Consider the following 13,942-nt stretch of genomic DNA (forward strand, 5'->3'; position numbering starts at 1 on the left):
TATTCACCACTGGAGAGAGAGCAGGTAAGGCTCACCATCAGGGTATTGGTCACCATTGAGGATGTAAGTGAATCAGTTGGCACAAATATTTAGCCTGTATTCCTAGCAACATGTCTTATTGACATAACTCTTGCCATTATGTCAGCTGATGCTGAGTGTACATTGAAGACAGGTAATTTTGGACCTGTACCCCTTATTCAGGTGAACTGCAATGGTTTCCTATTTATGGACTGGTAGAGAAGCGCAACTCACCTCTGGACCAATCAAAGGCGAGCTAACAGGTCAAGGAAATCTCTAACTTAGCTGATTTATAGATAGCTGTTTGGTGAACTTAAAACCGTGTGTGGACTGCATATGCGCCACTCGGTATCATCTCTCTATAAACTCACTGTTTTTGCACTTTTTATTTAATTTTTTTAGAGGATTTATATTTTAATAGAACAATGGAAACTGTATATAGGTATTTTCCCGTTATTCTCCTATGTCTGAGTTTGAACCTATTCAGCTACGCGTGGTGTTCACCTATGGATGTATATGGGAAAGTGGTGGAGCTCGTTTCGCCAGGAGAGGAATACCTGGATGAAATGTCAGTTCGCTCCTTTTTCAAACTGTTGGAGAAGCGTGTGCAGTGCCCTGGTGTGTCGTGTGAAAAGGTAACTTTTTTCTTACACTCGCTTCAACTTGGTTTTAGGAAAGGTCGAGGTCCAACCTGCACCTGTTACTGTGCCGTGCGCTACACACAATGGAATACAGCGCTGTACATTTATCATAGTGCTTTTTCAGAACTAGTTTGTTAAGCCTAAATCTGTATTTTAAAATTTTTATTGACCAGTCTCTAACAAAGTATTTTTTATTGATACATATATCGTGAGCACTGGGCAATTCAAAAGTTGAATGCGAGCTCCATTATAATAATAATTATATGATAACGATAACAATAATGATTCTGGCTATTATTATGTAGGTATTATATAGAGAGAATACACGACGTCGGCATTGCAGATTGTTTTGTACCAGATATATTAAAATCATTATGTTCTACCAATGACATAAAACACCTGATCAATATTTATCAAATTCCATGTGTTAGGGTATTATCATAGATTATAGCAATGGCTTTGATTTAAATGGCTAATGTGTAAAAAAATAATACTTAAAAACATATATCGTGGTTGTATTACCCTATTACCGTGCAGCCTGTTTAAACGTCTTAATGATTGGGCATTGTGTTTTATTTAATACATTCAATGGAAAAAATTAAAATGACTCTGTCCATCATGCCAATGCACCACAAGTACTCCAATAAGTGTTCATTTTGGTTTCATTTGATTACAGTAGAAAAACATGTAAACATACATTTTTTTTCTGTTCAGACATTGAAGGCCTTGGACTTTACCGTGGCAAGTGTAATCTGCCCTTGTGACCATGTAGAGGAAGTTTTCTGTCACACGTTATGTGAGAGATGTGTTATCAATTGGCCAAACATGTTTGGGACTAACACTAATGATCAGTCGTTAGATGGCATGTTCTGCTAATGCAACAATGGCTTGAGATCTTACTCATACGTGGTCATGGTACTGGAGAATCAGGAAGAAGTCTGCACACTTCCAGTGAGATGCATATTTATTTGAATAGATATGGAGCTTTCGGTCAGTCGACCTTCATCAAGCTCAGGCTCTTTTAAAAGAAATGTGCATCTGACTTGAAGTGTGTCAAGACTTTTCTTCGGTTTCTCCAGTTTAGCATTTTGCCTCCAGCACCTTCACTAATCGGTTCTGGGTTTCTGGTAGACTCTACAGAATAATCTGTTAGATAATAGGCCAAGTCACTGTATGTCCTGACTCAAAAAGCCTGAGAATAGCTGTTAAAGATCAGAAAATTAGATTTTTATTTTCTCACATTCACCCAACCCAAACTCCTTTAGCTTTGTGGTCATAATGACTGACTATACAAGACCCTACGTTGGTTTTCTCTCATAAATTAGGCCTATATTTGTACTGAGTAAATCATCTCCATGAAACACTGAAGCCACCCTGCTTGTTTCTAGTGCCTCTCTGTGCAGTCAGTAGACCAGCTGGTAGGTAACTTCACCAGCACTGGTGGTCTCCTTCACAAGGAGGGCTTCTTCAGAGTAGCGGCAGGATGCTGCCTGTACCTCGGCTCTCCCTCAGAGGCCTGCTCTGCCGTGAGGGCAGGGAGGTGGGGGGACGAGACGGACCACTTCATCCATGAGATCACAGGCTATGACCATGGGGATGGACACGGAGATGTGGAGAGCAGTGGGATAGAAACACTGCTCCATAACTTGAAGAAGCACTACAAGCCCCATCAGCAGTACGACCAGGTTGGTGCTGCTGTGTTAATAAGAATGGCAACACATTTTATAAACTCTACCTTTCTAAGGTTGTGCAATAGATACCCAATGAACTACCGTTAGCAACAGTGACCTGTTTTCTAACAAACTCATTTGAGTAGATTTGTTTCAACAAAATATTTCTATTCTATTCAACGGTGTATGTCTGTCCCGTGTTATCGTGGTCATTTAGCACTGTCTTACTGGTCAAGATATCTTGGAGATGAATCATGGTGGCCCACACAACATGGATGTGGTGTTTGGATACATAGTTTACCATGCTTTGCGAGGTGACTGCATGACTGCCAGAGCACTGCCTGAAGAAGACTACTTTCTGGATTTCATATTCAACTCCTTCGGTTCTGACAACATTACCATACACGGTACAGTAAGAAACAGCTATTCCTGTGTATATACGAAATGTCCGTGCTGTAATATTGCCTCATAACAAACTACTATCCCTATTTAGTATGAATCATTTTCCTCGCACTGTTTAGTTTTATTACACTGTAATGTCATGCTCCTGGCTGTACTGTAACATCAACCCACTCATTAATCCATCTTGTGCAATACATAGTTCATCATTCATTTAGCATGACGCTATTAATGTTATCCTCTACCCCTATGTTAATGTTACCCTCAAACCCTATGTTAATGTTACCCTCAAACCCTATGTTATAACCCCATGAAGCCTGGATAATGAGAGTTTATATTGCTGTTCCCCAATGGCCTAATATGCTCTTCCACCATATTACTGTTCCTCAATGGCCTGCTAATATACTCTACCAGCATATTACTGTTCCTTAATGGCCTGCTAATATACTCTACCAGCATATTACTGTTCCTCAATGGCCTGCTAATATACTCTACCAGCATATTACTGTTCCTCAATGGCCTGCTAATATACTCTACCAGCATATTACTGTTCCTCAATGGCCTGCTAATATACTCTACCAGCATATTACTGTTCCTTAATGGCCTGCTAATATACTCTACTACCATATTACTGTTCCTCAATGGCCTGCTAATATACTCTACCAGCATATTACTGTTCCTCAATGGCCTGCTAATATACTCTACCAGCATATTACTGTTCCTCAATGGCCTGCTAATATACTCTACCAGCATATTACTGTTCCTCAATGGCCTGCTAATATACTCTACCACCATATTACTGTTCCTCAATGGCCTGCTAATATACTCTACCACCATATTACTGTTCCTCAATGGCCTGCTAATATACTCTACCAGCATATAACTGTTCCTCAATGGCCTGCTAATATACTCTACCAGCATATTACTGTTCCTCAATGGCCTGCTAATATACTCTACCAGCATATTACTGTTCCTCAATGGCCTGCTAATATACTCTACCAGCATATTACTGTTCCTCAATGGCCTGCTAATATACTCTACCAGCATATTACTGTTCCTCAATGGCCTGCTAATATACTCTTCCACCAACTAACCATATCATTGTGATTAATCTCTGTAGAGCTGGAAGGTCTTATGAAGAGCCTGCAACTAGGTGGAATCCACGAAGAGGATCAAGAGGGACACAAAGATGACCACGTTGACCATGACCATAGTGACCACAGTACTGTTAGCAAGGGTCGGGGGGGTCAAAGTGGAGGTGATGACTTCAGGAAGAGTCATGAGGAGGGGTACCACCAGAGGAACATCAGCAGCTGGGAACTGGTAATTGTTATACTCAACCACCATGGTGCTTTGTCTGTAATTAGGTCAAGGCCATCGCTCCAATCTCCTGAAGAGACCTTCAGGGGCTTAACGATGCATGCACGCATGCACGCACGTACACACAGGCTCCTTCACTCTGACTCATTATCAGACTGCTAAACCCCTGGTGTCCGCTGCATCTCCAGTGCATTACAATGAGCCTCAGATGTGCAGTAGATGGCCTGAGCTATTGGCAGCTGTAGGATTCTCCCCATGGTAATATCTATATTAGAGAAATCTGAATGAGAAGGAACACTGGTGAGGGATAATAACATGTTACTTGTAATATATTGGTCCCCACTTTGTGAATGCCCAATGACATCTTACTGTCAGTCAATCAGTTAGCGACAAGGAGTGTCAATTCAAAGAATAGGCCAATGGGCTTTGGTCAAAAGTTGTGCACTGCAAAGGGAGTAGTGATCCATTTGGGACACAGTATTCTGACAGAAGTATATTAATTGAAGAATTCATTTGCACTTCCATTTTACACTGACACACGGCACTGTATTTTCAACTGTAGCAATTACCACATATCGGGGGCGATACATATTCTGTGACGGAAAGTGTTTTTTTTTTTAAATACTGCTTGTTTCCTCCACCAGGTTTTCTCCATGTAGACGTGTTTCAGCCCTGTTTTCTCCACGCTGACGTGTTTCAGCCCTGTTTCCTCCACGCTGACGTGTTTCAGCCCTGTTTCCTCCACGCTGACTTGTTTCAGCCCTGTTTCCTCCACGCTGACGTGTTTCAGCCCTGTTTCCTCCACGCTGACGTGTTTCAGCCCTGTTTTCTCCACGCTGACGTGTTTCAGCCCTGTTTTCTCCACGCTGACGTGTTTCAGCCCTGTTTTCTCCACGCTGACGTGTTTCAGCCCTGTTTTCTCCACGCTGACGTGTTTCAGCCCTGTTTCCTCCACGCTGACGTGTTTCAGCCCTGTTTCCTCCACGCTGACGTGTTTCAGCCCTGTTTCCTCCACGCTGACGTGTTTCAGCCATGTTTCCTCCACGCTGACGTGTTTCAGCCCTGTTTCCTCCACGCTGACGTGTTTCAGCCCTGTTTCCTCCACGCTGACGTGTTTCAGCCCTGTTTCCTCCACGCTGACGTGTTTCAGCCCTGTTTCCTCCACGCTGACGTGTTTCAGCCCTGTTTCCTCCACGCTGACGTGTTTCAGCCCTGTTTCCTCCACGCTGACGTGTTTCAGCCCTGTTTCCTCCACGCTGACGTGTTTCAGCCCTGTTTCCTCCACGCTGACGTGTTTCAGCCCTGTTTCCTCCACGCTGACGTGTTTCATCCCTGTTTTCTCCACGCTGACGTGTTTCAGCTCTGTTTTCTCCACGCTGACGTGTTTCAGCTCTGTTTCCTCCACGCAGACGTGTTTCAGCCCAGAGGAGCTGATAAAGATCCATGGGCTGAATGGATCTAGCCTGTCCAGGTCTGACGTGGCCCGGCTCAGCCCAGCCCTGGTCCAGCAGCTCCTCAGTGGTGCCTGCAACAGCATCTCTCCCCCCACTGGACCATTAGACCAGCTCAGCACCACAGAGAGTGAGTGAACTGCTACAGTTCTAGCCACTGTGATTCTGCATTGTGTGCTCTTGTGATTGATCTATTGATTGCTACAGTACACTCTATATTCAACACTCATTCCTTTCCTTTTGATACAGAAAGTCCCATTCCTGCCTGTTAATTTTTTTTAATGATAAAGGAATTATAGAGAGGCTATGCAGAAATACATTTCTTATGTTTGTAAATATGAATGCTCCAAAATTCTAAATCACAAAACTTTAGGTTGTAGTCCAAAAATACTAGAGCCTATTGCATTCGGTAGGACTAGAGCCTATTGCATTCGGTAGGACTAGAGCCTATTGCATTCGGTAGGACTAGAGCCTATTGCATTCGGTAGGACTAGAGCCTATTGCATTCGGTAGGACTAGAGCCTATTGCATTCGGTAGGACTAGAGCCTATTGCATTCGGTAGGACTAGAGCCTATTGCATTCGGTAGGACTAGAGCCTATTGCATTCGGTAGGACTAGAGCCTATTGCATTCGGTAGGACTAGAGCCTATTGCATTCGGTAGGACTAGAGCCTATTGCATTCGGTAGGACTAGAGCCTATTTCAAGCATAATCACACAATGTTCACTGTATTATCTAACAGACCTTTTGTGGCTTGACTGATTGGCTTCAGTCTGGCACTGTTATTATATTTGTAACCCCTTAATGTTAATTCTCTCTCCCCACAGAGTTTGCGTATGCCTCCATAGCCAATCTGCTGATCTGTCTGGCCGCCCTGGTTGGCGTTATGGTGCTGCTGTGTACCTCCTGCAGCAGTGTCTTCCAGCTCGTCATCCAGTTCTGTGTCAGCCTGGCCGTTGGCTCCCTCACTGGGGACGCCCTGTTGCACCTCCTGCCTATGGTGAGCACCACAGTACCATATCCACATCACTGAGCCCAGCTGATTCAAGCTGATCTACACTGTACTGGCCTGGTTATGCATCCATCATAGGTGCTGGAATGTCCAATGTGAAAAGAAAACCACTTATCTAGCCAGCCAGACCTCTTCCTCCTCAACACTTCATTAAAGTGTTGTGGTTAATGTCAGTGCGACCCAATAATCAGCCAGATGTCTGAGAGACCTCATGATAAGTCAGAGCAACACATACAGTAGTCCCATCTGATGCTTCCTAGCCTTATTTCCCCCAGGGCAGAAGTCTGGAGGGGATACTTCCTGCTGCTGCAGCTCAATCCATTTAGACCCATCATGTCAACATCGCAGGGCGAAGTATTAGCAGGCTGTCACACCCTGTCATCGCTTACAGTGTCAAATAATAACGACGTGATTTAAGGAACAAGAACGACCCCTTCAGATCGGGCAAACAGAGAAATGGCCCCATGTTCCTTCTGGGAACTTTAGGTTATTACAAAGCCAATGATAAGAGCAACATAACAATGTGTCCCAATGGTCCGACATGATTTCTTATCTTCCTCTCCTTCTCAACCACTTATTAAGAGGACTTGATTGGTTAAAGCAATATGGTGGATAGGTTCTGGTCTCCACTCTAGACTTTCATCTGTCAGTAGTGAGTGAAGGAGGCCATTTCAGAGTAATGGACCCTGCACAGGTTGATTGCATCGCCAGTATTTGGTCTTGTGTAGTGTATTACACTTTACTTGAACCTGCCTTCATAAGAGCTACGTAACACTGTTAAAACAATGACATAACACTGTCAAAACAATGACATAACACTGTCAAAACAATGACATAACACTGTCATTACAATGACATAACACTGTCATTGGGCTGACTGTGTCAGACTGGGTTGTGACTGTGTTTCCTCTGTTGGTTCAGTTCCTAGGCCTCCATGTTCACAGTGAAGGATCGGACCACAGCCACTCAGAGGAGGTTCCAGACTACATCTGTAAGATACTGGTGATGATGGCTGGCATCTACTGCTTCTATCTCATGGAGACTATCTTCTCCATCATCACCACTCACAAGGACAGCCATCACCATTCTCTGCATCACAATGAGGTAAGTAGTGTCTCATCTGGGCTGTGTTCAGTAGGGCACGATGTAGCAAAATGTGTTGCAACAGGAAACAAAAATCTGGGTTCTTATTGGACACGTTCAGGTGGTACCTCCCCATTTCACACTGTTTCTAAACCTTATCTCCTTACTGAACACCTCCGTTCTGTCAGCTTACTGGTTCGGTGGATCCATGGTGAAAAGAACTTCCACACACGTACACTTGCAATACACCTTTTAATAAAGTGCAATGTTTCGGTCAAAGAAATTTAACAGGTCTTACTGGTTCCAAATTGTGAGAATTGTTAGCTATCACCGGTAGATACAGTTGAAGTCAGAAGTTTACATACACCTTAGCCAAATACATTTAAACTCAGTTTTTCACAATTCCTGACATTTAATCCGAGTAAAAATTCCCTTTCTTAGGTCAGTTAGGACCGCTACTTTATTTTAAGAATGTGAAATGTCAGAATAATAGGAGAGTGATTTATTTCAGCTTTTATTTCTTTCATCACATTTCCAGTGGGTCAGAAGTTTACATACACTCAATTAGTATTTGGTAGCATTGCCTTTAAATTGTTTAACTTGGGTCAAACGTTTCGGGTAGCCTTCCATAAGCTTCCCACAGTAAGTTGGGTGAATTTTGACCCATTCCTCCTGACAGAGCTGGTGTAACTGAGTCAGGTTTGTAGGCCTCCTTGCTCACACACGCTTTTTCAGTTCTGCCCACAAATGTTCTATAGGATTGAGGTCAGAGCTTTGTGATGGCCACTCTAATACCTTGACGTTGTTGTCCTTAAGCCATTTTGCCACAACTTTGGAAGTATGCTTGGGGTCATTGTCCATTTGGAAGACCCATTTGCGACCAAGCTTTAACTTCCTGACTGACGTCTTGAGATGTTGCTTCTATATATATATATATATATATATATATATATATATATATATATATATATATATATATATCCACATTATTTTCCTTGCTAATGATGCCATCTATTTTGTGAAGTGCACCAGTCCCTCCTGCTGCAAAGCACCCCCACAACATAATGCCTTCCCTGTAGCTCAGCCTTCCCTGTAGCTCAGTTGGTAGAGCATGGTGTTTGCAATGCCAGGGTTGTGGGTTCGATTCCCACGGGGGGCCAGCACAGAAAAAAAAATAATATGTATGAAATGAAATGTATGCATTCACTACTGTAAGTCGCTCTGGATAAGAGCGTCTGCTAAATGGCTAAAATGTAAATGTAAATGATGCTGCCACTCCCTTGCTTCATGGTTGGGATGGTGTTCTTCGGCTTGCAAGCCTCCCCCTTTTTCCTCCAAACATAGCGATGATCATTATGGCTAAACAGTTCTATTTTTGTTTCGTCAGACCAGAGGACATTTCTCCAAAAAGTACGATCTTTGTCCCCATGTGCAGTTGCAAACCGTAGTCTGGCTTTCTTGTGGCAGTTTTGGAGTAGTGGCTTCTTCCTTGCTGAGTGGCCTTTCAGGTTCTGTCGATATAGGACTCATTTTACTGTGGATATACTTTTGTACCTGTTTCCTCCAGCATCTCCAGCAACGCGTCTCCTTCCTGAGCGGTATGACGGCTGCGCGGTCCCATGGTGTTTATACTTGCGTACTATTGTTTGTACAGATGAACGTGGTACCTTCAGGCATTTGGAAATTGCTCCCAAGGATGAAACATTTTTTTTCTTAGGTCTTGGCTGATTTATTTTTATTTTCATATGATGTCAAGCAAAGAGGCACTGAGTTTGAAGGTAGGCCTTGAAATGCATCCACAGGTACACCTCCAATTGACTCAAATGATGTCAATTAGCATATCGGAAGCTTCTAAAGCCATGACATCATTTTCTGGAATTTTCCAAGCTGTTTAAAGGCACAGTCAACTTAGTGTATGTAAACTTCTGACCCACTGGAATTGTGATACAATGAATTATAAGTGAAATAATATGTCTGTAAACAATTGTTGAAAATTACTTGTGTCATACACAAAGTAGATGTCCTAACCGACTTGCCAAAACTATAGTTTGTTAACAATACATTTGTGGAGTGGTTGAAAAACGAGTTTTAATGACTCCAAGCTAAGTGTATGTAAACTTCCGACTTCAACTGTACATGTTCTTTGTTGTGATGTTCCGGGCACAGACCGATACATTGTGCCATTGTGTTTCCAGGAGGGGTCTGAGCCCCATCACTGTGACCATGGTAAAGTCCTGGAGATGTACATGCAGGAGAAAAAGAACAAGCAGTCCATCTCACAGACTGACCTGGTAGGTTCTGTACCACTTATTCACAGATACATCTGGTAGGTTCTGTACCACTTATTCACAGATACATCTGGTAGGTTCTGTACCACTTATTCACAGATACATCTGGTAGGTTCTGTACCACTTATTCACAGACACATCTGGTAGGTTCTGTACCACTTATTCACAGACACACCTGTGATGTTCTAAACCCTCTGTCCTCTCTCTTGGAGATCTGAGTCAGACAGAGGTCCATGACTGAACAGCCAGTAAATCTGTGTTTTTACCTGACACAGTATGTAGTCTCAAGTCTCTACTACCCGTGTCTCTGAACACCTTGTCCTCCACTAACTTGTTCACACCTGCTATAATTCCGATGTTATACTTCTGTAAAATTCTGATCCTAAAAGGTTGTCAGTGAGCACAGTGAGGACACAGAGGAAGCCTTTCCAGAAACAAACCAGCGCTCAAGAGGTAAGATAGACAACCCAGGTCATCTGACAGTCAGGGCGTTCACTGGAAAGCTGATATACTGTGAACTTACTGTGTGAGTCAACTCTAGTCAATGTTTACACACATTCAGCGTGACAAAGACTAATGTGCACCAAAGAGCTTTGTTCATTTACACGAGGACAGCAATAAAGGCATTCATTACTACAGGGGTACAACGCTTTAGCTGCAGATGCACCCAAAAACACTTTGTCATATCATTGTAAATGATAATATAAACAGTGACAACAATTTATTTATCTGACATGATTAAAATGAGACATCATCCTTTATGTAATCTTTATAAACAATTCAAGCACAATATTCAATGGTGTAGTTGTAGTCACTCTACAGTATAACCGCTAGCTTGCCAGTTCCTACCAGTGTAAAAATACTTTAAAGTACTAGTTAAGTAGTTTTTTGGGGTATCTGTACTTTACTTTACTATTTCTATTTTTGCCAACTTTTACTTCACTACATTCCTAAAGAAAATAATGTACTTTTTACTTTTTATTTTCCCTGACACCTAAAAGTGCTCGTTACATTTTAACCAAAAAAATTGTCCATTTGACGCACTTAGTAAGAGAACGTCCCTGGTCATCCCTACTGCCTCTGATCTGGCGGACTCACTTAACACAAATGTTTTGTTTGTAAATAACATCTGAGTGTTGGAGTGTGCCTGTGGCTATAACTACATTTTCTTTTAAAAACATGAAAATTGTGCCATCTGGTTTGCTTAATATAAAGAATTTGAAATGATTTATACTTTTACTTTTCATACTTAAGTATATTTGAGCAATTACATTTACTTTTGATACTGAAGTATATTTAAAACCAAATACTTTGACTTTTACTCAAGTAGTATTTTACTGGGTGACTTTCACTTTTACTTGAGTCATTTTCTATTAAGGAATCTTTACTTTCACTCAAGTATGACAATTTAGTACTTTTTCCACCACTGGTTCCTACAGATGTAGGATCTTAATTTGATCACCCTGTTCTTGCAGGAAATGCAAACATTAAGTAAATTTAAGGTTTAAAAAGACTTCTAAAGTTTATAATTTCCACTTTAAAATGTCAGACTTGATTTGTCCTAACTAAAAATGTATCAATCCCTACAAAAATGTCCATTAATTATAATCCACACAATAATTCATATTTCCTGTTGCTACAGGATACCTTTCCTGCTTTGAGAAACTGGTCAAATTAAGATCCTAATGGCATTGGCTAATCAATACTGCTGTTATTGTGAAATATGATTTTAGACACATGATTAACAATAGCCAAATTTGACTTTACTTTTTTAGACGACTGAACCTTTCTCTGAGTTTCCCTTCTGTCTCTCCCCTCTACTAGAACAGCGTCTGCTGCCCTACATGGTTACCATAGGGGACGCGATACATAACTTTGCCGATGGCCTGGCTATCGGAGCGGCCTTTTCTGTTTCCTGGAATTCCGGCCTTGCCACATCTTTGGCTGTGTTCTGTCATGAGTTGCCTCACGAACTGGGTGAGTGTTGTACTGACTGAAGCCTCTAGTTGGCCATGTTGAAAGAGGTCTTTAGGGAATGTGACCCAGCCACATTGGTACTTCAGATGTTTCTTTATATCAAGTATATTTGAGCAGCGTCTGTTTGATTTCAGAACAATATTTTTTCCTTTCAAACAGTCAAGTATTAGAATGGATGAATAGTAGTGCTAGATGATTAGCCACGTCTTCTCTCTCTATACAGATTCCTATTCACACAATCCCTCCAATGGCATCAACCTAAGACCTACATTTTATCACTGGCGTCCCATTTAAACCTCTCCATCCTACATCTCCCAGGTGATTTTGCAATCCTGCTGCACAGCGGGTTGTCAGTGAAGAAGGCCTTGATGCTGAACGTGGGCAGTGCCCTCACATCCTTCATCGGACTCTACATTGCCCTCACCATCTCTACTGACCTGGCCACCAAGCAGTGGATCGCGGCCATCACCTCTGGTCTCTTCCTGTATGTGGGTCTGGCTGATATGGTTAGTACACTAGTTTTACCACATTCTCAAACGGGCTGTGAGGAATTGCTTCTTTGGGCTTCTCTTCAAATGAGTCTATCGCACAAATTGTTCAAATGACCCTTCGCTAAGCCCCGCCGCCTTGGTTACTGTTGCAACTTCAGACAACATTTTCCCCGGGAAGCCCAATTATGACTTGGGCCTTGAGTGTCTCCTGGCTATGTCACCTGACCAGGAAGAGCTCTGACCCCTAGTTATGGCACAGTTGCTCCTATGTCTTTCACCAATGCCCTAATGCCTATCTTTCTCTGTAAATATGCTATATTTGGACAAGGAGTTAAATGCAGTGGATTGTCTTGCTTCTTTCTCCTCCCAGCTCCCCACCATGATCCATGCGGACAACCGTAGGCCCTGGCTCATGTTCCTGCTCCAGAACTTAGGACTGCTGTCTGGCTGGGGCATCCTGCTGCTCCTCTCTCTGTATGAGGAAAAGATTGGCTTCTAGAGCCTCCTAGTCCTCACACTGTACAGTACAATGCAATGGATTTGTATACAATTACAAATTACACTGTATGTAAACTATTCTATATTTGACCTGTTTTGATATATTTAATTTAACACGCTTGATCATTCTATATGATACAAGATTTCCTCAAAATGACTTGGTAGATGATATATGACATTATAGTCTAGTTCTGTTGTATCTAGCACATAGAAGTGCATTATGTTGGTGTTCAGTATGATCCTGCTGTTGGTGCTAATGCTACTGTTTGAAAGGATTTCATCTGTATGCGATTAGTTCAAACTGTAATTTATACCACCGATATTTCTAGTGGGACTCACAGATCCTCAGCCTACTGCCTCTGTAATTGCCACATCTTTTGTATAACCACATACCATAACAGTGTGACTGTGCAGGGAAGTAGGTCGATTCTATTTTAATTAGTGATCGGGTGAAGTGTGTAGTTAGCGGTAATGCAGAGGTTGACAGTGGATGTATACATGTGAGAATGTGACATGTTTAGATTTTGTCATATGTGTATTTTTACTTATGTGCCACCAATCCCACAAAACCCCAAAAAGTAATAAAATACGCCAAGAAAATAATTATTATGATACATGTTGTTTCTGTATAGCTTTCCTTGTTTAACACATAAACTGAGCACAAAGCTATATAATGCTTTCCAGCTGCAGTATTTTTCCTTCTGTCCAGTCTACCACTCAAGAGAATTCCCTGTAAATGGATACAGGAAATAACCTCCTATGATACTTGGTTATCTGACATGATTAGTTACGTCGGCAGTTTCACTGTTCAGAGTCCACACTCCGAAGACAGACCGCTCAAATCCATGGATCACAACTTCTGATCAATCAGAGGTGGACCCTCATTTTTTAAAAATCTTTTACGGTAGATCACCAGTCAGCATGGTGCTTTACTGTAGTTTGTCTGATTACCACGAGGGGTTATAAAGAAGGGTTGGTACAGCAAAGTATATCAGCAGAGATGACAGGCATTGTGGATTCCATTTGATAAAATGGCCATAGTAACAGTCAGAGTAAGGAAGTGGAGGAGCTATATGTCAAGGCATTGGTATGTC

At 42.0% G+C, this 13,942-nt stretch overlaps 1 protein-coding gene across 1 annotated transcript; it reads left to right on the plus strand.

Annotated features, from left to right (window-relative positions):
- The first annotated feature begins 294 nt into the window (after nt 1-294).
- Nucleotides 295-13,451, plus strand: LOC115174056 (zinc transporter ZIP4). The gene is made up of 12 exons (XM_029732694.1): nt 295-653; nt 2,048-2,344; nt 2,547-2,736; nt 3,849-4,051; nt 5,458-5,629; nt 6,327-6,499; nt 7,433-7,615; nt 9,790-9,885; nt 10,272-10,335; nt 11,707-11,859; nt 12,178-12,365; nt 12,721-13,451. The coding sequence occupies exons 1-12, from the start codon at nt 444-446 to the stop codon at nt 12,847-12,849; spliced, it is 2,058 nt and encodes a 685-aa protein (XP_029588554.1). The 5' UTR covers nt 295-443; the 3' UTR covers nt 12,850-13,451.
- The last annotated feature ends 491 nt before the right edge of the window (nt 13,452-13,942 follow it).

Source organism: Salmo trutta, chromosome 34 (genome assembly GCF_901001165.1).
Source record: "Salmo trutta chromosome 34, fSalTru1.1, whole genome shotgun sequence".
Lineage (NCBI taxonomy): Eukaryota > Metazoa > Chordata > Actinopteri > Salmoniformes > Salmonidae > Salmo > Salmo trutta.